This window comes from Oncorhynchus mykiss, chromosome 10, assembly GCF_057628025.1.
Source record: "Oncorhynchus mykiss isolate SJ-2025 chromosome 10, ASM5762802v1, whole genome shotgun sequence".
Taxonomy (NCBI): Eukaryota; Metazoa; Chordata; class Actinopteri; order Salmoniformes; family Salmonidae; genus Oncorhynchus; species Oncorhynchus mykiss.
This window is the reverse complement of record NC_143031.1, coordinates 42524873-42548079: the sequence shown is the minus strand read 5'-3', so window position 1 is coordinate 42548079 and position 23207 is coordinate 42524873. Positions and strand designations below refer to the sequence as shown.

General features: G+C 44.7%; 1 protein-coding gene and 2 pseudogenes across 41 annotated transcripts in view; all 3 read right to left on the bottom strand.

Moving 5' to 3' along the window:
- Positions 1 to 23207, bottom strand: part of LOC110533900 (protocadherin gamma-C5) — a 143420-nt gene that overhangs the window by 24678 nt on the left and 95535 nt on the right. For 3 of the 39 annotated variants that reach the window (XM_036990300.2, XM_036990318.2, XM_036990333.2), the window contains exon 1: positions 18862 to 22696. The exons of 33 other annotated variants lie outside the window; for them this stretch is intronic. In XM_036990300.2, coding sequence (XP_036846195.1) covers positions 18862 to 21315 — 2454 coding nt within the window. In that variant the 5' untranslated portion in view covers positions 21316 to 22696. Of the gene's footprint in view, positions 1 to 5459; positions 9381 to 18861; positions 22697 to 23207 lie in introns of those variants that run through there. 3 more of the 39 variants (XM_036990304.2, XM_036990322.2, XM_036990338.2) reach the window with 1 other exon arrangement.
- LOC110533901 (protocadherin gamma-C5 pseudogene) lies at positions 17 to 4764 on the bottom strand (annotated as a pseudogene). The gene has a single exon (XR_016483708.1). The product of XR_016483708.1 is annotated as a protocadherin gamma-C5 pseudogene (transcript).
- LOC149980019 (protocadherin gamma-C5 pseudogene) lies at positions 13839 to 18815 on the bottom strand (annotated as a pseudogene). The gene has a single exon (XR_016483709.1). The product of XR_016483709.1 is annotated as a protocadherin gamma-C5 pseudogene (transcript).

The following is a 23207-nucleotide window of genomic DNA, read 5'->3' as shown; positions in this document are numbered from 1 at the left end:
TTGTGGCTGTGGTAACTTTTGGATACTGAAGGTAGTGGACAGCACCAAACGGAATCACTGAAGCTTGTTCTCAGAATAGACGTAACATAGTAAACATACATTTGTGACGCTCGAATTGGTATGATAAAGTAAATGACCAAAAGTATATGGACACCTGCTCGTCGAACAACTCATTTTATGGGCATTAATAAGGAGTTGGTACCCCCTTTGCTGATACAACAGCCTCCACTCTTCTGGGAAGGCTTTCCACTACATGTTGGAACTTTGCTGCGGGGACTTGCTTCCATTCAGCCACAAGAGCATTAGTGAGGTCGGGCACTGATGTTGGGTGATAAAGCCTGGCTCACAGTCAGTGTTCCAATTCATCCCAAAGGTGTTCGATGGGGTTGTCAGGGCTCTGTGCAGGTCAGTCAAGTTCTTCCACACCGATCTCTACAAACCATTTCTGTAGGGACCTCACTTTGTGCACGGGGTTATTGTCATGCTGAAATAGGAAAAGGCCTTCCCCAAACTGTGGCCACAAAGTTGGAAGCACAGAATCGTCTAGAATGTCATTGCATGCTGTGGCGTTAAGATTTCCATTTACTGGAACTAAGGGGCCTTGCCCGAACCATGAAAAACATCCCCAGACCCTTTGTCCTCTTCCACCCAACTTTACAGTTGGCACAATGTATTGGGGCAGGTAGCGTTCTCCTGGCATCAGCCAAACCCTGATTCTGTCGGACAGCAAGATGTTGAAGTGTCATTCATCACTCCAGAGAACCAGCAGAAGCTTGACATTGTTCATGGTGATCTTATGCTTGTGTGCAGCTGATCGGCCATGCAAACCAATTTCATGAAGCTCCCGGGGAACAGTTATTGTCCTGATGTTGCTGGCAGAGGCAGTTTGGAACTCGGTAGTGAGTGTTGCAACCGAGAACAGATTATTTTTACACGCTATGCGCTTCAGCACTCGGCGGTCCAGTTCTGTGAGCTTGTGTGGCCTACCACTTCGTGGCTGAGCCGTTGTTGCTCCGAGACGTGTTCCACTTCACAATAACAGTACTTACAGTTGCCCGGGGCAGCTATAGCAAGGCAGACATTTTACAGACGGAGTTGTTGGAAAGGTGGCATCCTATGACTGTGCTGTGTTGAACGTTTACTGAGCTCTTCACTAAGGATTTTATACTTCCAATGTTTGTCTACGGAGATTGCATGGCGGTGTGCTCGATTTTATACACCTGTCATCAATGGGTGTGGCTGAAATAGCCAAATCCACTAATTTGAAGGTGTGTCCACATACTTCTGTCTATATAGTGTATGTTACATTTGGTATAGTTACACAAGACAGATGTTACTTAAGGCAAAAGCAAAAGTAAGGTGGTTGGTTGAGTGGATGGTTGGGTATATAATGCGAACGTCTAGCAACCCAAAGGTTTGCGAGATCAACTCTCATCATGGACAACTTCAGCATTTTAACGAATTACTTTTTACAACTTTTAAACTACTTACTACTTTTTAGCTACTTTGCAACTCCTTAACATATTAGCTAAGCCGTCCCCTTCCCCTAACCCTTTAACCTAACTTCTAAACTAAACCTCATAAGTTTTTCAAAATTGTAACATTCCATACGAAATGAGTGATATACATTCACAAATTAGTACGTACCATAGGAAAGGAAACATATCATACAAAATGGAGTGTCTCGTATTTACATACAGAATAATACGAAATGCTGTGAGACCAGGTTGACCACTGACGTTAGACAGCACAGCACAAAACGATTCAAGACGTGGAAAGTTCAATTAATGCTTGAAACCTGACGTGAAAAGTGTAAATGAAAGCAAAATAACTGAAAAAAAGAAGTTCCTAATGCTATTAATTTTATTTTCATTGCAGATTACAGGAAAAGTATTTACGAAACCAAGCGGTATTATGCATTGCAGGACATATAAACATATGCGAACAATACCAAGTTTAATAAGATCCATTTCAATGACCAATTCAAACAATATGCTCACCTGTTGGCTCTCGAACGTCCACGCACTGTCAGGTAAAGATGCATCAAGCACGTTTATCATGTCCTGAAAGTCAGTGGTGCTGCTGGGCTTTACGAGGGTGAAATCACTGAACTCGGACACTGGAGAGAGACACGATCTGAAGGACTGGCTCTGAGACAACATGTCCCCTCCCAGGACCTCCACATACTTAATAGGGCCGTCAGTGTTGAGCTGGAGCTGCAGGTTTCTGTTGGGATTCTTGTATCCGTCAGAGTCAGCCCGTCTGATACAGCAACTCGAGCTGCTCCTACTGTTTCTAACGCATTTCACCACTAAGATGAGAAAAGTCAACAAAGACAAAACGGACACAGAGGCCAGAGAGATGATCAAATAAAAGGTGATTTTACTGTTTCTCTTGCTGGGCTCGGCTGTTTTCTGGCGGAAGTCCGAGATGGGCTCGTGGAGCCCGTCCTCTAACAATATGTTGACTGTGACTGTGGCGGACTGGACCGGCTCCCCATTGTCCTGTATCTCTATAAGCAGCCTCTGAGAGGAGTCATCCTGCTCTGAAACAGCGCGTTTTGTCCTCACCTCCCCTGTGTAAAGATTCACACTGAACAGAGACGAGTCTGTGGCCTCCACCAGCCTATAGGAAATCCAAGCGTTATGGCCCGAGTCTGCGTCCACTGCCGATATCTTAGTGGTCAGGTGGCCTGCTTTAGCGGACCGGGGCATCTTCTGATGGGAGACAGAGCCCATGACCACCGAAGGGTAAATAACAGCGGGTACATTGTCGTTCTGGTCCATGATAAAAACATGAACCGTGACGTTGCTGCTCAAAGACGGAGAGCCGTGGTCCTTTGCCTGGACCTGTAATTGAAACACCTTCAGTTTCTCATAGTCAAACGAGTGCATGCTGTAGATGCTGCCGTTATCTGAGTTTATGTAAATATAGGAGGAGACAGACACGTCGTGTACTCTAGAGGCTAATATAGAATAGGTGATCTTGGCGTTTTCTCCGATATCTGGATCTGAAGCGGAAACTGAACACATTATTGATCCAGCAGCATTGTTCTCTCTGACATAAACAGTGTAAGAGGGCTGGGAGAAAACTGGAGGGTTGTCATTGACGTCCAAAACTCTTACAATTACCTCTTTTTTTGAAGTGAGGGGAGGAGAACCCGAATCAGAGGCGACAATTTTCAGTTTATATTCAGAAAATAGCTCCCGGTCGAGTTCAGAGTCTGTTAGTATAGCATAATTATCTGCATACGACGGTTTCAATTTAAATGGATGTTCGCCTATTAAACTCAAACTAACCTTCCCATTTTCCACTGAATCAAGATCTTTTGCGCCTATCAAAGCAACAACTGTTCCTAAAGAAGCATCTTCTTTCACTGGGTTAGGTGACGAGGTAAGGACAATTTCAGGTGCATTATCGTTCACGTCCAAAATCTCTACCCGAATAGAGCAGTGGCCCTCCATAGCGGGAATTCCTTTGTCTGTAGCGCGTATATTAAATTCATACGTGTGACTCTCTTCATAATCCAGATTACCCGTCAAAGTGATCTGTCCAGACTCCGAGTCAATAGAAAACATTTCATGTATGAAGTCTGGCGTTTGCTCAGCGAACGTGTATTGCATTGCTCCATTTGCACCCTCATCAGTATCACCGGCTTTGACGATTATGACCACTGTACTTTTGGGTGAATTCTCTAGTAAAGAACATTCATAAAGCGATTTCTCAAAGATTGGAGCATTGTCATTGTTATCTAAAACTTGAACAGTGACCTCCGTAGTACCTGATCGGACCGGATTGCCACCATCTATTGCTGTCAGCACAAGATGATGAACGGCCTGTTTCTCTCTGTCTAGTGCTTTTTGTAAAAGTAACTCTGGTATTTTCGTTCCATCTCTATTGGTCTTAACATTTAATGAAAAAAAGTCATTTTTATTTAATTTGTATGAACTGAGGGAATTGGATCCCACGTCAGGGTCCTTTGCACTGGTAAGTAGAAATCGAGCTCCGGTTGTTGTGGATTCTGCAATATTAAGAACACGTTCAGTAGACAAAAAGATTGGCCCATTATCATTAATATCCTGGACTTCCACCTCAACGCGGTAAAGCTGGAGCGGCTCCTCAATAACAACCTGCAGTGGTAATAGACAACTGGCGCTTTGTCCGCACAAACTCTCTCTGTCGATCCTCTCGTTGACAACCAACTCGCCTCTCCTTAAATCCACACTGAAATATTGCTTACCAGCCTCGGAGGCGATCCTTAGTTTACGCACAAAAATCTCAGACGCTTTCAAACCAAGATCCTCTGCTATATTCCCAACAACAGCCCCTTCTTTCAATTCCTCTGGAATAGTGTAGCGGATCTGAGCCTGTATTGTATTCCATAGCAGAAAGAACAGCCAGAACGCCCGTTTACGCAGAATCTTCATCCCTAAAATCCCAATTTCCAAAGAAGATATAATTTCTGACGCAAATGAAGTTCTTGGATTGCAATACATCGCAATCATAAGCAATTAGATCATGAATATTTCGTTATCTTTGAAGTACAACATGTTGCAAAAAAATATATTTCGTTTCACTGTATCGATGAGCGTAGCTCCGTCTCTCCCATCTCTGTGCAGTATATGGGTTACTGTACTATGGCTGGGGAAGGGCGTAGATCTCTTTGTACAATGCTGCATGCTATTGGCGCTCAGCGCTCCAATAGATTAAGACTAGGATCAGTGCTGCTTTTAAGCAGCACTACAGACCTAGGCTACGGGCGAGGAAAACAACTACGTAGACCTACTAGCTTCACCATCACAAAATAAATACGTTTTTCCTAAGACTGATTTTTTTTTAAATATGAAAATCCAAATACACCGGACATTGAAATCGAAGTAGAATGAAACAATATAATTTATGTTAGACCTATAGCTACTGTTTCATGAACAAAACATTTCAACGTAATAATGTGTCCTCTGTCTTTTGTGACTTGTCCCGTTGATGCATTAACGTAGTTGTTTTCCTATCAAAGTCGTAAAAAGTGAAGCAATTCATATTTAACAAAACATTGTAAGAACAAGTAAGGGAACAGAACAACAAAAGCACGGTACAAAACAACCAAGATATTCTTGAGGTTTTAAAAAAGTACAATGCTGCTATAGTGACGTACTGAATCACTCGGAGCTCTCGCCCTATTCTAGCAGCGAGTCAGAACTGTAGCATACATTTCAGAACCTTGGACAGCGCAAAGCCAGATAGTTAAGGCATAGTGTATCGTATAGCCTCTGAAATGCAAGACGTTTATCAAAAGAACCACAGAAAATACGTGAACCTATTATCAACATACATAGTTATGAAAACACATACATTTAAAGTATGCAATATTTATTCTAATGTAGTCAGTCACTGGAATAGGAATAATAGATGAGAACACAGGACATTTGCATAACACTCATTTAAGCAGGAATTGTGCTCACCTGTTGGCTCTCGAACGTCCACGCACTGTCAGGTAATGATGCATCAAGCACGTTTATCATGTCCTGAAAGTCAGTGGTGCTGCTGGGCTTAACGAGGGTGAAATCACTGAACTCGGACACTGGAGAGAGACACGATCTGAAGGACTGGCTCTGAGACAACATGTCCCCTCCCAGGACCTCCACATACTTAATAGGGCCGTCAGTGTTGAGCTGGAGCTGCAGGTTTCTGTTGGGATTCTTGTATCCGTCAGAGTCAGCCCGTCTGATACAGCAACTCGAGCTGCTCCTGTTTCTAACGCACTTCGCCACTAAGATGAGGAAAGTCAACAAAGACAACACGGACACTGAGGCCAGAGAGATTATTAAGTAAAAGGTGATTTTACTGTTTCTCTTGCTGGGCTCGGGTGTTTTCTGGCGGAAGTCCGAGATGGGCTCGTGGAGCCCGTCCTCTAACACTATGTTGACTGTGACTGTGGCGGACTGGACCGGCTCCCCATTGTCTTGTATATCTATAAGCAGCCTCTGAGAGGAGTCATCCTGCTCTGAAACAGCGCGTTTAGTCCTCACCTCCCCCGTGTAAAGATTCACACTGAACAGAGACGAGTCTGTGGCCTCCACCAGCCTATAGGAAATCCAGGCGTTATGGCCCGAGTCTGCGTCCACTGCCGATATCTTGGTAGCGAGGTGGCCTGCTTTAGCGGACCGGGGCATCTTCTGATGGGAGACAGAGCCCATGACAGCGGATGGGTAAATAACAGCGGGGGCATTGTCGTTCAGGTCCAGGATAAAAACATGAACCGTGACGTTGCTGCTCAGAGACGGAGAGCCGTTGTCCTTTGCCTGGACCTGTATCTGAAACACCTTCAGTTTCTCATAGTCAAACGAGTGCATGCTGTAGATGCTGCCGTTATCTGAGTTTATGTAAATATAGGAGGAGACAGACACGTCTTGTACTTTAGAGTCTAATATAGAATAGGAGATCTTGGCGTTTTCTCCGATATCTGGATCTGAAGCGGACACTGAACACATTATTGATCCAGCAGCATTGTTCTCTCTGACGTAAACAGTGTAAGAAGGTTGGGAGAAAACTGGAGGGTTGTCATTGACATCCAAAATACGAACATGTATTGTTTTTCTGGAGTTGAGAGACGGTGTTCCGGAGTCAGAAGCTTTAATTTCGACAGTGTAGTCTAGATTTTTTTCTCTATCCAAACTGGTGTCCGTAACCAAAGCGTAGTTGTTAGATACAGATGGTTTTAATTTAAATGGTAAGCCTGGCGCTATATTCAAGTTGACATTACCATTATCTCCAGAGTCTACGTCCTTGGCACTTATCAAAGCTATAACTGTTCCAACAGGCGCGTCTTCACTAACAGGACTAGGCTGAGACTTTAAAATGATCTCTGGGGAATTGTCATTCAAATCCATAATTTCAACATTAATAGTACAGAGGCCTTGCATTGGTGGAATGCCTTTGTCTGTGGCAAGAACATCAATTTTAAACGAATTTCTCGCTTCATAATCTATCTCTCCCTTAACCTTTATTTCGCCAGTTTGGGGATTAACAGTTAAAAGGTTCTGTAGGGACTCTGAGGTGTGTGGTCCAAATGAGTACACGATCTCACGATTGACTCCATCATCACGGTCGACTGCTTTTACAGTGACAACGACCGTTCCTGGACGTGTATTTTCAACCACTTGGATATCATATCCACTTTCCTCAAAGATGGGTGCATTGTCGTTTATGTCTTGTACCCGAATAATAATTTCTGCTGTGCCTGATCTAGCAGGATTCCCACCATCCACGGCTGTTAGAAGCAGGCTGTGTACGGACTGTTTTTCTCTGTCCAATACCTTTTCTAAAATCAATTCGGATACTTTTGACCCATCTTTATTTGTTTTAATATCTAGCACAAAATGTTCATTTTTACTAAGTGTATACGTGCGTAAAGAATTGGAGCCAACATCGGGGTCTTGTGCTGATTCTAACCGAAATCTTGCGCCTGGTAGTGTGTGCTCCGCAATATTTAAAACATTTCTATTGCTTTGAAAAACTGGTAAATTGTCATTTATGTCCTGAATTTCGATCTCAACACGATACAGCTGTAGTGGGTTTTCTATAATAGCCTCTAAAGGCAACAGACAATTGGCATTTCCTCCACAAAGACTTTCTCTGTCTATCCTCTCATTAACAATAAGCTCGCCTTTTCCCAAATCCACACTGAAATACTGCTTACCACCCTCGGAAGCTATTCTAAGTTTACGATCGGAAATCTCAGATAAATTCAAACCCAGATCTTTAGCTATATTCCCAACAACGGATCCCACGTTGAGCTCCTCGGGGATGGTGTAGCGCGTCTGTGCTTCTATTGTATACCCCATGAGGAAGAAAAGCAGAAGCCATAGGAAAACCTTTATCTTCATTAGAATCCTCATTTCCATGAATGACGATCCCTTGGACTTCGTAAAGGTCTTGGTTTGTAATACATTGCAATATAATCCCAGTTAGTAAAATATATTATTCATACAGAACTGAACACCGTTTTAAATATTAGTCCTATCTCTCAATATGAGCGCGGCTCTGTCTCTCCCAGCTCTATGTATTGTAGAATGGTAGACTCCAGTAGCCATTCCTAAAAAAACAAAAGCAGTGTTCTTGACGAGGCTGGGCTTATAGTGCTGAGGCTGGGGGAGGGACTAGATCTCTTTGTACAGTTCAGCACATGATTGGTTCACAGAAATCCAATGGGTTATCATGGCGAGTATCTCAGCACTGGCAGTTAAAGAAACAGTGCTGTTATGAGCAGTAGTGATGTAGTGATGTGTCCATTCACTCCTCAAAATTGGTGTCTGTTACTGCATTGGCATTTATGGTTTACCTTCATGTACAATAAACAAACAAATAAATAGCCTACATAAACGCTTGCCAAAGTGTAGAAGAAAGCAATTTCATGAATTAATATAATGAAAAATGAATAGCCTGTATAGTGCATTCCAGAAAGTATACAGACCCCTTGACTTTTTCCACATTTTGTTACTTTACAGCCATATTCTAAAATGGATTTCATTGCTTTTCCCCCTCATCAATCGACACATAATAAATACCCCATGATGAAAAAAGCAAAAACAAGTTCAGACATTTTTGAAAATGTATAAAAATAAATATATAAACATATTAAGTATTCAGACCCTTTACTCTGTAATTTGTTGAAGCACTTGTGGCAGTGATTACAGCTTCGAGTCTTCTTGGGTATGATGCTACAACCTTGGCACACCTTTATTTGGGGAATTTCTCCCATTATTCTCTGCAGATCCTCTCAAGCTCTGTCAGGTTCGATGGGGAGCATTGCCGCACAGCTATTTTCAGGTCTATCCAGAGATGTTCAATCTGGTTCAAGTCCGGACTTTGGCTGGGTCACTAAAGGTCATTCAGAGACTTGTCCAGAAGCCACTCCTGTGTTATCTTGGCTGTGTGCTTAGGTTCGTGGTCCTGTTGGAAGGTGAACCTTCGCCCCAGTCTGAGGTCCTGAGTGCTCTGGAGCATCAAGGATGTCTCTGTAGTTTGCTCTCTTCATCTTTCTCTCAATCCTGACTAGTGTCCTAGTCCCTGCCGATGAAAAAATCCCCAAGGCATGATGCTGCCTCCACCATGATTTACCGTAGGGATGTTTCCAGTTTTCCTCCTGATGTGACGCTTGGCATTCAGGCCAAATCTTGGTTTAATCATGCCAGAGAATCTTGTTTCTCATGGTCTGAAAGTCCTTTAGGTGCCTTTTGGCAAACTCCAAGTGGGCTTTCATGTACCTTTTACTGAGGAGTGGCTTCCATCTGGCCACTCTACCATAAAGACCTGATTGGTGGAATGCTACAGAGATGGTTGTCCTTCTGAAAACATTCTCCCATCTCCACAGAGGAACTCTGGAGCTCAGTCCTCCCTGACTAAGGCCCTTCTCCCCCGATTGCTCAGTTTAGCCTGGAAGCCAGCTCTAGGAAGAGTCTTGGTGGTTTCAAACTTCTTCCATTCAAGAATGATGGAGGCCACTATGTTCTTGGGGACCTTCAATGCTACAGAAACGTTTTGGTAACCTTCCCCAGATCTGTACCTCGACACAATCCTGTCTTGGAGCTCTACGGACAATTCCTTCGACCTCATGGCTTGGTTTATGCTTCGACATGCACTGTCAACTGTGTGACGTTATATAGACAGGTGTGTGCCTCCCAAATCATGTCCAATCAATTGAATTTACCACAGGATGATCAAGGATGATCAATGGGAACAGGACGCACCTGAGCTCAATTTCGAGTCTCATAGCAAAGGGTCTGAATACTTATGTAAATAAGGAATTTCTGTTTTTCTTTTGTATAAATGTACAAACATTTCTAAAAACCGGTTTTCTCTTTGTCATTATGTGTGTAGAATGATGAGGATTGAATTTTTCTTAAATCCATTTTAGAATACGGCTGTTGTAACGGTTTTCTTCGTGAGAAGGAGAGTCGGACCAAAATGCGGCGTGTCTATTGCAATCCATGTTTAATGAATTAACACACTAAACACAAACACTACCAAAACAATAAACTTAACAAAACCCGAAACAGCCTATACTCGTGTCTCCTAACACAGAACAATGACGTCAGGACACAAAGGACAATCACCCACGACAAACTCAAAGAATATGGCTGCCTAAATATGGTTCCCAATCAGAGACAACGATAAACACCTGCCTCTGATTGAGAACCACTTCAGACAGCCATAGACTTAGCTAGAACACCCCACTAGCTACAATCCCCATAAATACACACCACAAACAAAACCCCATGCCACACCCTGGCCTGACCAAATAAATAAAGATAAACACAAAATACTTTGACCAGGGTGTGACAGAACCCCCCCCCTAAGGTGCGGACTCCCGAACGCACCTCAAAACAATAGGGAGGGTCCGGGTGGGCGTCTGTCCATGGTGGCGGCTCCGGCGCGGGACGTGGACCCCACTCAATCAATGTCTTAGTCCCTTCTCCTCGCGTCCCTGGATAGTCCACCCTCGCCGCCGACCATGGCCTAGTAGTCCTCACCCAGAACCCCACTGGACTGAGGAGCAGATCGGGACTGAGGGGCAGCTCGGGACTGAGGCAGCTCGGGACTGAGGGGAAGCTCAGGAGTGAGAGGAAGCTCAGGAGTGAGAGGAAGCTCAGGAGTGAGAGGAAGCTCAGGAGTGAGAGGAAGCTCAGGAGTGAGAGGAAGCTCAGGCAGGTCGATGAATCTACCAGATCCTGGCTGGCTGGTGGTTTCGGCAGATCCTGGCTGACTGGCAGATCCTGGCTGACTGGCAGATCTGGCAGATCCTGGCTGACTGGCAGATCTGGAAGAGTCTGGTCGACTGGCAGATCTGGAAGAGTCTGGTCGACTGGCAGATCTGGAAGAGTCTGGTCGACTGGCAGATCTGGAAGAGTCTGGTCGACTGGCAGATCTGGAAGAGTCTGGTCGACTGGCAGATCTGGAAGAGTCTGGTCGACTGGCAGATCTGGAAGAGTCTGGTCGACTGGCAGATCTGGAAGAGTCTGGTCGACTGGCAGATCTGGAAGAGTCTGGTCGACTGGCAGATCTGGGAGAGTCTGGTCGACTGGCAGATCTGGGAGAGTCTGGTCGACTGGCAGATCTGGGAGAGTCTGGTCGACTGGCAGATCTGGGAGAGTCTGGTCGACTGGCAGATCTGGGAGAGTCTGGTCGACTGGCAGATCTGGGAGAGTCTGGTCGACTGGCAGCTCTGGCTGCTCCATGCTGACTGGCTGCTCCATGATGACTGGCAGCTCTGGCTGCTCCATGCTGACTGGCTGCTCCATGCTGACTGGCAGCTCTGGCTGCTCCATGCTGACTGGCTGCTCTGGCTGCTCCATGCTGACTGGCTGCTCTGGCTGCTCCATGCTGACTGGCTGCTCCATGCTGACTGGCTGCTCCATGCTGACTGGCGGCCCTGGCTGCTCCATGCTGACTGGCGGCCCTGGCTGCTCCATGCTGACTGGCGGCCCTGGCTGCTCCATGCTGACTGGCGGCTCTGGCGGCTCCTTGCAGACTGGCAGCTCTGGCGGCTCCTTGCAGACTGGCAGCTCTGGCGGCTCCTTGCAGACTGGCAGCTTTGGCGGCATCCTGCAGACAGGCAGCTCTGGCGGCTCCTTGCAGACTGGCAGCTCCTTGCAGACTGGCAGCTCTATGCAGACTGGCAGCTCCTTGCAGACTGGCAGCTCTATGCTAACTGGCAGCTCTATGCTAACTGGCAGCTCTATGCTAACTGGCAGCTCTATGCTAACTGGCAGCTCTATGCTAACTGGCAGCTCTATGCTAACTGGCAGTTCTGAACAGGCGGGAGACTCCGGCAGCGCTGTAGAGAAGGCAGGCTCTAACAGCGCTAAACAGGCGGGAGACTCCGACAGCGCTGAAGAGAAGGGAGGCTCTGGCAGCGCTGGACAGGCGAGGCGCACTGTAGGCCTGATGCGTGGTGCTGGCACTGGTGGTACTGGGCCGAGGACACGCACAGGAAGCCTGGTGCGGGGAGCTGCTACCGGAGGGCTGGGGTGTGGAGGTGGTACTGGAAAAACCGGACCGTGCAGGCGCACTGGAGCTCTTGAGCACCGAGCCTGCCCAACCTTACCTGGTTGAATGCTCACGGTCGCCCTGCCAGTGCGGCGAGGTGGAATAGCCCGCACTGGACTATGCAGGCGAACCGGAGACACCGAGCGCAAGGCTGGTGCCATGTAAACCGGCCCAAGGAGACGCACTGGGGACCAGCTGCGTAGAGCCGGCTTCATGGCATTAGGCTCGACGCTCAATCTAGCCCGGCAGACACGCGGAGCTGGAATATACCGCACCGGGCTATGCACCCGCACTGGAGACACCGTGCGCACCACTGCATAACACGGTGCCTGTCCGGTCTCTCTAGCCCCCCGGTAAGCACAGGGAGTCTGCCCAGGTCTCCTACCTGGCGTAGCCATACTCCCTGTTAGCCCCCCCCCAAGAAATTTTTGGGGCTGCCTCTCGGGCTTCCTTGCCAGCCGTGTTCCCTCATATCGCCGGCTCCTCTCTCCGGCTGCCTCTGCTCTCCTAAGTGCCTCCACCTGTTCCCATGGGAGGCGATCTCTTCCAGCCAGTATCTCCTCCCAAGTGTAACAGCCCTTGCCATCCAAAACGTCCTCCCATGTCCATTCCTCTTTACGCTGCTGCTGCTGCCTGTTGACACGCTGCTTGGTCCGTTGGTGGTGGGTGATTCTGTAACGGTTTTCTTCGTGAGAAGGAGAGTCGGACCAAAATGCGGCGTGTCTATTGCAATCCATGTTTAATGAATTAACACACTAAACACAAACACTACCAAAACAATAAACTTAACAAAACCCGAAACAGCCTATACTCGTGTCTCCTAACACAGAACAATGACGTCAGGACACAAAGGACAATCACCCACGACAAACTCAAAGAATATGGCTGCCTAAATATGGTTCCCAATCAGAGACAACGATAAACACCTGCCTCTGATTGAGAACCACTTCAGACAGCCATAGACTTAGCTAGAACACCCCACTAGCTACAATCCCCATAAATACACACCACAAACAAAACCCCATGCCACACCCTGGCCTGACCAAATAAATAAAGATAAACACAAAATACTTTGACCAGGGTGTGACAGCTGTAACGTAACAAAAATGTGTTAAGATTCCAGGGGTCTGAATACTTTCCGAATGCACTGTATGAACTACAAATAACACAGACAGAACAACAGGAACAAGTGTTCCATGACTCGCTAACTAATCCAGAGCTATTTCAGCACCTTGTTTGTGGACAGCGCTTGCAGCCTGGAGCGCTTAGACCAAGTTAAACAATATTCTTTAACCTAGAGTTGTTTTTTGCGTCCCAGCATAAATCTAATTAGCAATATACAAAAATCCCCATAAATATCTGTCAGTTTAACCCTATACAGACTAAGCCCTGTCTAAGCCGGGGGAGTTTAAACTATATGGAATTGTTTTAAGAAGGTAATTTAGCTGTTTGATTTTCAATTGTAAGGCCCCTTGAATTATAAAACAAAAAAAATATACGCACACACACACACACACACACACACACACACACACATACATACATGATTAACATTTTAATATGGCCTTACTGCTATTAGCCCTTTATAAACACATTGAATTACAGATTCACTACATGGAACAAAAAATCAAAAGGTAGTTTGTTCTGAAGTGTCTGTCCTATATCTGAGAGAAATAAGAAAGATCGGGAAACATGTATCTAACCACTTATTTTCGGCTCTGAACAATCTAAATATATATTTCTATTCAACTGGTACTTCAGCGGAGTCTTGTGAGGCCTGAGGGCGAGCAAAAAAACTGACATGAAGGTGTTAGTGAGAGTCTCACCTTTCCACAGATGGGTCATATTAGTGTGTTGCCCAAAATGTTTGGACTACAGACATACAGTTGAAGTCGGAAGTTTACATACACCTTAGCCAAATACATTTGAACTCAGTTTTTCACAATTCCTGACATTTAATCCTAGTAAAAATTCCCTGTTTTAGGTCAGTTGGAATCACCACTTTATTTTAAGAATGTGAAACGTTAGAATAATAGTAGAGAGAATGATTTATTTCAGATTGTATTTCTTTCATCACATTCCCAGTGGGTCAGAGGTTTACATACACTCAATTAGTATTTGGTAGCATTGTCTTTAAATTGTTTAACTTGGGTCAAACGTTTTGGGTAGCCTTCCACAAGTTTCCCACAATAAGTTGGGTGAATTTTGGCCCGTTCATCCTGACAGAGCTGGTGTAACTGAGTCAGGTTTGTAGGCCTACTTGCTAGCACATGCCTTTTCAGTTCTACCCACACATTTTCAATAGGATGGAGGACAGGACCTTAGCCACAACTTTGGAAGCATGCTTGGGGTCATTGTCCATTTGGAATACCCATTTGGGACCAAGCTTTAACTTCCTGACTGATGTCTTGAGATGTTGCTTCAATATATCCACGTAATTTCCCCTCCTCATGATGCCATCTATTTTGTGAAGTGCACCAGTCCCTCCTGCAGCAAACCACCCCCACAACACAATGCTGCCATCCACGTTCTTCACAGTTGGGATGGTGTTCTTTGGCTTGCAAGCCTCCCCCTTTTTCCTCCAAACATAACGATGGTCGTTATGGCCAAACAGTTCTATTTTTGTTTCATCAGACCAGAGGACATTTCTCCAAAAAGTACGATCGTTGTCCCCATGTGCAGTTGCATCTTCACAAGGCCCTTTGCTGTTGTTCTGGGATTCATTAGCATTTTTCGCACCAAAGTACGTTCATCTCTAGGAGGCAGAACGCGTCTCCTTCCTGAGCAGAATGATGGCTGCGTGGTCCCATGGTGTTTATACTTGCATACTATTGTTTGTACAGATGAACGTGGTACCTTCAGGTGTTGGAAATTGCTCCCAAGGATGAACCAGACTTCTGGACGTCTAAAAATGTTTTCTGAGGTCTTGGCTGATTTCTTTTGATTTTTCCATGATGTCAAGCAAAGAGGCACTGAGTTTGAAGGTAGGCATTGAAATACATCCAATTGACTCAAATTATATCAATTAGCCCATCAGAAGCTTCTAAAGCCATGACATCATTTTCTGGAATTTTCCAAGCTGTTTAAAGGCACAGTTAACTTAGTGTATGTAAACTTCTGACCCACTGGAATTGTGATACAGTGAATTATAAGTGAAATAATGTCTGTAAACAATTGTTAGAAAAAGTACTTGTGTCATGCACAAAGTAGATGTCCTAACCGACTTGTCAAAACTATAGTTTGTTAGCAAGAAATTTGTGGAGTGGTTGAAAACAAGTTTTAATGACTCCAACCTAAGTGTATGTACTTCCGACTTCAATTGTAATTAGGCACATCCGCTGCACCGACTTCAGACGAGTCCCAATACGCTTATGGGTCTCACCTTTCCATAGAGGGGTCACAATCGTATGTAGGACAACCCGTTCGGACGCTACAGATGATTTTATGTGAAGCCCGATTTTCAGGATGTCTAATGGTCTGACTAACATCGCTCTCACCGCAAATGCGAAAGTGCAACATCAGCGGATGCGTTATATTGAAAAAATACCGATAAAGTATCTATAGCTGAAAACTCTCATATAAACAGAAAAATAAAATCACCCAAATGTTATAGCATCGAATGAATAGAAGTGGTAAAACCCAGTTCCAGGAGATACAGTCATAAATGAACAACAATTAAATCCGGTGGTAATAAAACATAGTCTCACCTGTTGGCTCTCGAACGTCCACGCGCTGTCCGGTAAAGATGCATCAAGTACGTTTATCATGTCCTTAAAGTCAGTGGTGCTGCTGGGCTTAACGAGGGTGAAATCACTGAACTCGGACACTGGAGAGAGACACGACCTGAAGGACTGGCTCTGAGACAACATGTCCCCTCCCAGGACCTCCACATACTTAATAGGGCCGTCAGTGTTGAGCTGGAGCTGCAGGTTTCTGTTGGGATTCTTGTATCCGTCAGAGTCAGCCCGTCTGATACAGCAACTCGAGCTGCTCCTACTGTTCCTAACGCAATTCACCACTAAGATGAGAAAAGTCAACAAAGACAAAACGGACACTGAGGCCAGAGAGATGATCAAATAAAAGGTGATTTTACTGTTTCTCTTGCTGGGCTCGGCTGTTTTCTGGCGGAAGTCTGAGATGGGCTCGTGGAGCCCGTCCTCTAACAGTATGTTGACTGTGACTGTGGCGGACTGGACCGGTTCCCCATTGTCTTGTATATCTATAAGCAGCCTCTGAGAGGAGTCATCCTGCTCTGAAACAGCGCGTTTAGTCCTCACCTCCCCCGTGTAAAGATTCACACTGAACAGAGACGAGTCTGTGGCCTCCACCAGCCTATAGGAAATCCAGGCGTTATGGCCCGAGTCTGCGTCCACTGCCGATATCTTGGTAGCGAGGTGGCCTGCTTTAGCGGACCGGGGCATCTTCTGATGCGAGACAGAGCCCGTGACAGCGGATGGGTAAATAACAGCGGGGGCATTGTCGTTCTGGTCCAGGATAAAAACATGAACCGTGACGTTGCTGCTCAAAGACGGAGAGCCGTGGTCCTTTGCCTGGACCTGTATCTGAAACACCTTCAGTTTCTCATAGTCAAACGAGTGCATGCTGTAGATGCTGCCGTTATCTGAGTTTATGTAAATATAGGAGGAGACAGACACGTCTTGTACTTTAGAGTCTAATATAGAATAGGAGATCTTCGCATTCTCACCCATGTCTGTATCAGAAGCGGACACTGAGCTCAGTAAATATCCCGGGATGCCATTTTCTTTAACATACACAGTATAGAACGGCTGGGAAAACACTGGCGAGTTGTCATTGACATCTAAAACACGAACCGTGATTGTTTTTCTAGAGGTAAGAGACGGTTCCCCGTGGTCAGAAGCTAGAATTTCGACAGAATACTCCGTTTTTTTCTCCCGATCGAAACTGGAATCAGTAACCAAAGCGTAGTTATTAGAAATGGATGGTTTTAATGAAAAAGGTAAGCCTAACGCTACATTCAGACTTACCTCACCATTATCTCCAGAGTCTATGTCCTTGGCACTTATCAAAGCAACAACCGTTCCAATAGGCGTGTCTTCCCTCACCGGGCTAGGCTGCGATTTTAAAATGAGAGCTGGGGAATTGTCGTTTAAATCAATAATTTCTACATTAATACTACATACGCCCTGCATTGGTGGGGTGCCTTTGTCTGTTGCGAGAACATCAAATTTAAACGAATTTCCCTTTTCATAATCTATATTTCCCTGAACTATTATTTCACCGGTTTGCGGATCTACAGTTATAAGGTCCTGAAGTGACTCTGATGTGTGTGGTCCAAATGAGTAAACGATCTCACTGTTGGACCCATCATCAAGATCGACTGCTTTAACAGTGACGACGACCGTTCCTGGTAATGTGTTTTCAACCACTTGAATGTCATATGTACTTTCTTCAAACACAGGTGCATTGTCGTTATTGTCTAGAACTCGAATAGTAATTTCTGCCGTGCCTGATCTAGCAGGATTTCCACCATCTACGGCCGTCAAAAGCAGGCTCTGTACGGACTGTTTTTCTCTGTCCAATACTTTTTCTAAAACCAATTCTGGGACTTTTGACCCATCCTTCTTTGTTTTTATGTCTAACACAAAATGTTCATTTTTACTTAGTGTATATGAGCGTAAGGAATTGGAGCCAACGTCGGGGTCTTGTGCTGATTCCAAACGAAATCTTACACCTGGAATTCTAGACTCCGCAATATTTAAAACATTTTGATTGTTTTGGAATACTGGGGAATTGTCATTTATATCCTGTATTTCGATTTCAACACGATACAGCTGTAGTGGGTTTTCAATTAAAGCCTCCAAAGGTAACAGACACTTGGGATTTCGTCCACACAGATTCTCCCTGTCTATTCTCTCACTAACAATGAGGTCACCTCTTCCCAAATCCACACTGAAATACTGCTTATCGCCTTCGGAGGCTATCCTCAGTTTACGATCGGAAATCTCAGACACTTTCAAACCCAGATCCATTGCTATATTCCCAATAACAGATCCCACACTCAGCTCCTCGGGGATGGTGTAGCGCGTCTGCGCTTCTATTGTATTCCACAGAAGGGAGGAAAGCAGAAGCCCCCGCCATAGAAATACCATCTTCATTTGAATCCGCATTTCCATGAATGATGATCCCTTGGACTTCGTAAAGGTCTTGGTTTGTAATACATTTCAAGATAATCCTACCAAGTAAAACCTATTATTCCTATAGAATTAAACACGGTTTTATATGTCGGTCCTATCTCTCAAAAGGAGCGCAGCTCTGTCTCTCTCAGCTCTGTGCATTGTAAGGATTATGGTAGTCTCGGGTTGCCATACCTAAAAAAAAAACCTGGTTCTCGACGAGGCTGGGTTTATGGTGCTGAGGCTGGGGGAGGGACTAGATCTCTTTGTACAGTTCAGCACATGATTGGTTCACAGAACTCCAATGAATTATCATGGCGAGTATCTCAGCACTGGCAGTTAAAGAAACAGTGCTGTTATGAGCAGTAGTGATGTAGTGATGTGTCCATTCACTCTTCAAAATTGGTGTCTGTTACTGCATTGGCATTTATGGTTTACCTTCATGAACAATAAACAAACAAATTCATATATAAAGGCCAAAGTGTAGAAGAATGTCATTTCATGACTCCATATCATAAAAAATGAATAGCCTACACACCAAAAGTTTATAGAATTGAAATGAGGAGAAGTGGTAAAACCAAGTGCCAGGAGATACAGTCATAAATGAACAACGATATAATCTGGTGATTAAAAAAACACATTATAAAGTAACTGCGCTCACCTGTTGGCTCTCGAATGTCCACGCGCTGTCCGGTAAAGACGCATCAAGCACGTTTATCATCTCCTTAAAGTCTGTGGTGCTGCTGGGCTTAACGAGGGTGAAATCACTGAACTCGGACACTGGAGAGAGACACGACCTGAAGGACTGGCTCTGAGACAACATGTCCCCTCCCAGGACCTCCACATACTTAATAGGGCCGTCAGTGTTGAGCTGGAGCTGTAGGTTTCTGTTGGGATTCTTGTATCCGTCAGAGTCAGCCCGTCTGATACAGCAACTCGAGCTGCTCCTACTGTTTCTAACGCATTTCACCAATAAGATGAGAAAGGTCAACAAAGACAAAACGGACACTGAGGCCAGAGAGATGATCAAATAAAAGGTGATTTTACTGTTTCTCTTGCTGGGCTCGGCTGTTTTCTGGCGGAAGTCCGAGATGGGCTCGTGGAGCCCGTCCTCTAACACTATGTTGACTGTGATTGTGGCGGACTGGACCGGCTCCCCATTGTCCTGTATCTCTATAAGCAGCCTCTGAGAGGAGTCATCCTGCTCTGAAACAGCGCGTTTAGTCCTCACCTCCCCCGTGTAAAGATTCACACTGAACAGAGACGAGTCTGTGGCCTCCACCAGCCTATAGGAAATCCAGGCGTTATGACCCGAGTCTGCGTCCACTGCCGATATCTTAGTGGTCAGGTGGCCTGCTTTAGCGGACCGGGGCATCTTCTGATGGGAGACAGAGCCCATGACAGCGGATGGGTAAATAACAGCGGGTGCATTGTCGTTCTGGTCCAGGATAAAAACATGAACCGTGACGTTGCTGCTCAGAGACGGAGAGCCGTGGTCCTTTGCCTGGACCTGTATCTGAAACACCTTCAGTTTCTCATAGTCAAACGAGTGCATGCTGTAGATGCTGCCGTTATCTGAGTTTATGTAAATATAGGAGGAGACAGACACGTCTTGTACTTTAGAGGCTAATATAGAATAGGAGATCTTTGCATTCTCACCCATGTCTGTATCAGAGGCGGACACTGAGCTCATTATAGATCCCGGGGTTCCGTTTTCTTTGACATAAACAGTATACGATGTCTGGGAAAACACTGGAGGATTGTCATTGACATCTACGATTTTCACGGTAACGGTTTTCTTTGTAGATAAAGGTGGGGACCCTGAATCAACCGCGTTAATGACAACATCATACTTCGAGAACGTCTCTCGGTCTAATGGACCGTTGGTCACCAGTGCATAATGGTTGGAAACAGAGGGCTTCAGAGTGAACGGGGAACCCCGGGACATGTTTAACTTTACTTTGCCATTCTCACCAACGTCTAAGTCTTTCGCGCTAATCAATGCAATAACCATCCCAGGGGCTGAATTCTCCGGTATTGGACTGGTCAGTGAGGTTATAATAATTTGAGGGGCATTATCATTAACATCAGCAATATTGATCTTTACACTACAGTGCCCCTCCATCTGTGGACTGCCTTTATCTTTTGCCACAATATCAAACGTATGCAAATTCGTCTGTTCATAATCGAGCTGTCCTTTGATAGTTATTTCGCCAGTATTTGAGTCAACATTAAGTAATGTCCTTATACTATCTGGGGTCTGGTCTGCAAAGAAATACTCGATCTCTCCATTTAGTCCTTCGTCAGAATCTGATGCTTTTACATTTACTATCTGATTGCCAACGGGTCTATTCTCAGCTACAGCTATTTCATAAAAAGGTCTCTCAAACTGGGGCTCATTATCATTAACATCAAGAACTATGACAGTGATTTCAGAAGTACCAGATCGTGCAGGAGTCCCTCCGTCTACAGCGATGAGCACGAGCTTGTGAACGGCCTGCTTCTCTCTGTCCAGTGAAGTCTTCAGCACAAGTTCGGGAATTTTTTGGCCTCCCTGGGTCTTCATGTTCAACAGGAAATGGTCATTATCACTGATACTATAGGACCGTAATGAATTTGCGTCTACGTCAGGATCATGTGCACTTTCCAATGGGAATTTTGCACCTGGATTAATCACCTCAGCTATTTTCAAAATGCGTTCATTTGTAAGAAAACCTGGAGAATTATCATTTATATCCTGTATTTCGATTTCCATGCGGTGCAGCTGTAAAGGATTTTCAACTATAACCTCCAGCGGTAACAAACAAGGGACATTCTCTCCACATAAATATTCTCTGTCTATCCTTTCATTGACAACCAGCTCACCCTTTCCCAAATCCACACTGAAATACTGCTTACCAGTATCAGAAGCTATCCTCAGTTTACGGTCATATATCTCAGATATTCCCAAACCCAGGTCCTTGGCTATATTTCCAACAACAGAACCTTTCTTTAACTCCTCAGGTATAGTGTATGGAATCTGCGCCTCTATTGTATTCCACAGGAGAACAAATTGATAAATCCATAACACTTGCCACCTCAAATGGCCTCGAATCCTCATTGTCCTTTGTTCCATCGAACCTCCTTTTCACAGTAAATCCTCACCATCACACAATATAAAAACTGAAGTTATTCGCCATAGTGTCTTGAATACACATTTCCCAAAAAATGCAAGCAGACCTTCTTTTGTTTCAATTCAGTTCAAGTGTAGCTCCTAGATCTGAGCATTGTAGGCTACGGGATGTAATGCTGAGTCTGAGGGGAGGGAGTAGATCCCTTTGTCTGGCTCAGCTCAGTATTGGTGCAGAGAACCCTCTTGATATAACCAATCACACACGTAGAGTATCTTAAAGGTGCAGTCTATTCCTTCACTATGAGTAGAATGCTTAAAATACAGAAACAGATACTCAGTATTTATTTACAGGTGTAACATTTTACTTTGATTGAAAAGTAGTAAATATGCTACTGTACAAAATAAACGTGGTAATTCACTAAATAAATAAATAAATAGCGCCCCCCAAAAATGCTAATATTAGCCTATAGCCTATTATTATTATTATTATTACCCAATAATCATAAAAGCACTGTATCACTTCAAGCCCTCCGTTTACTGTACTCTTTCTGCCGTCGTGTGGCAGTGATAGGGAAGCACAGCCAAGTGGTGTTAGTCTGTCATGAGGAGCAGGGAGCCAGTCTCTTTCATCCCCTCACACACACACACACGTCTAATCACAGTAGCATGCTCAGCACGAGCAGAAGGGGGGAGTAACGGGCTGGGAGTGAAAGGATCGCGAGAGGCGGAAGCAAAAGGGAATAGAGGTTTGACGCACACGTACACACGCACGCACACACGCACGCACACACGGTTTAGTAGCGTGTATTTACATAGTAGCCTACATATTTTATTATTTTACTAATTTGCTGTGTAACTGAACGGGGAAGCCTTTAGACTAGGTCTATATGTCTGACCACCACAATAGCAATTCGTCCACACTGATTTTTATCGACAGCAGGCTACAACCGTGGGGCATAGATTAACTAAATATCCTTAGCAACCGAGGATGCTCTAATAGGTCGTCGTCAATAAAACGTCACACAATTTAGGTGCAGAGCGTTTGATTTGCCTCCATGGAGATCCCCAGCTCCGCTAAAACCATTGACAACTGCCTTCCGTTTTCAAGTGATTATTAAATAAATGTTAACTGTTTGGTTGTAATATCATCACCTCTTGAAGTGCCTAGTCAGAACTACACATTTCAGATTATTCCATGCAAAAAGAATTGGGCACATTTAGCTCTATCATCAGATTTATACAGCAGTAAATGCATGCTTTTCATGATCAGTAAACATCAATTGATCATGTAATTTCAGATAAGTGAGCGTAGCCTCAGGATATCTCTCAATATTGGCCACCATTAAGTGGATATTTTAGTGATATAGAACAAAAGTGACCTGTACCTGACAAGTACGAGTGGTTTAGGTTCATTTCCAATCCTTTGTGGAATCTACCTGTCAAGTAGCAGAACGGCGCATTTACCAATGTACTGTTAGCTGATCATGTGTACTTTGCAAGCTACAAATATAAACTGTGTACATTGGCATAAAGATAGTGGTATGTAGACCTAATGCAGATTGTTCTCAAACCAATGTAGGGCCTGCCCCGCGAAGTTACCTAACATTATCTTCTGTTCAATGTTGTTTCTAAGTGTTTAATCGTGATTACTGCTTACAGACATGGCAGGTTATATTGAATGATGGACAAGTTGGCGAACTTTCAGTGGATAAACTAGATGTCTATATTTTGTTGCCATCTATAGTGATGATGAAAGTAGTCCGACTGACAACTTTACCAGGAAGAGGCCTTGCCGATTTCAAGCTCTTTCCATGTGTCTGGAAATACATAATCAATAGATTTTTACTGATCATGAAAAGCATGCAGTTACCTGCTTTATAACTTCGATGAAAGAG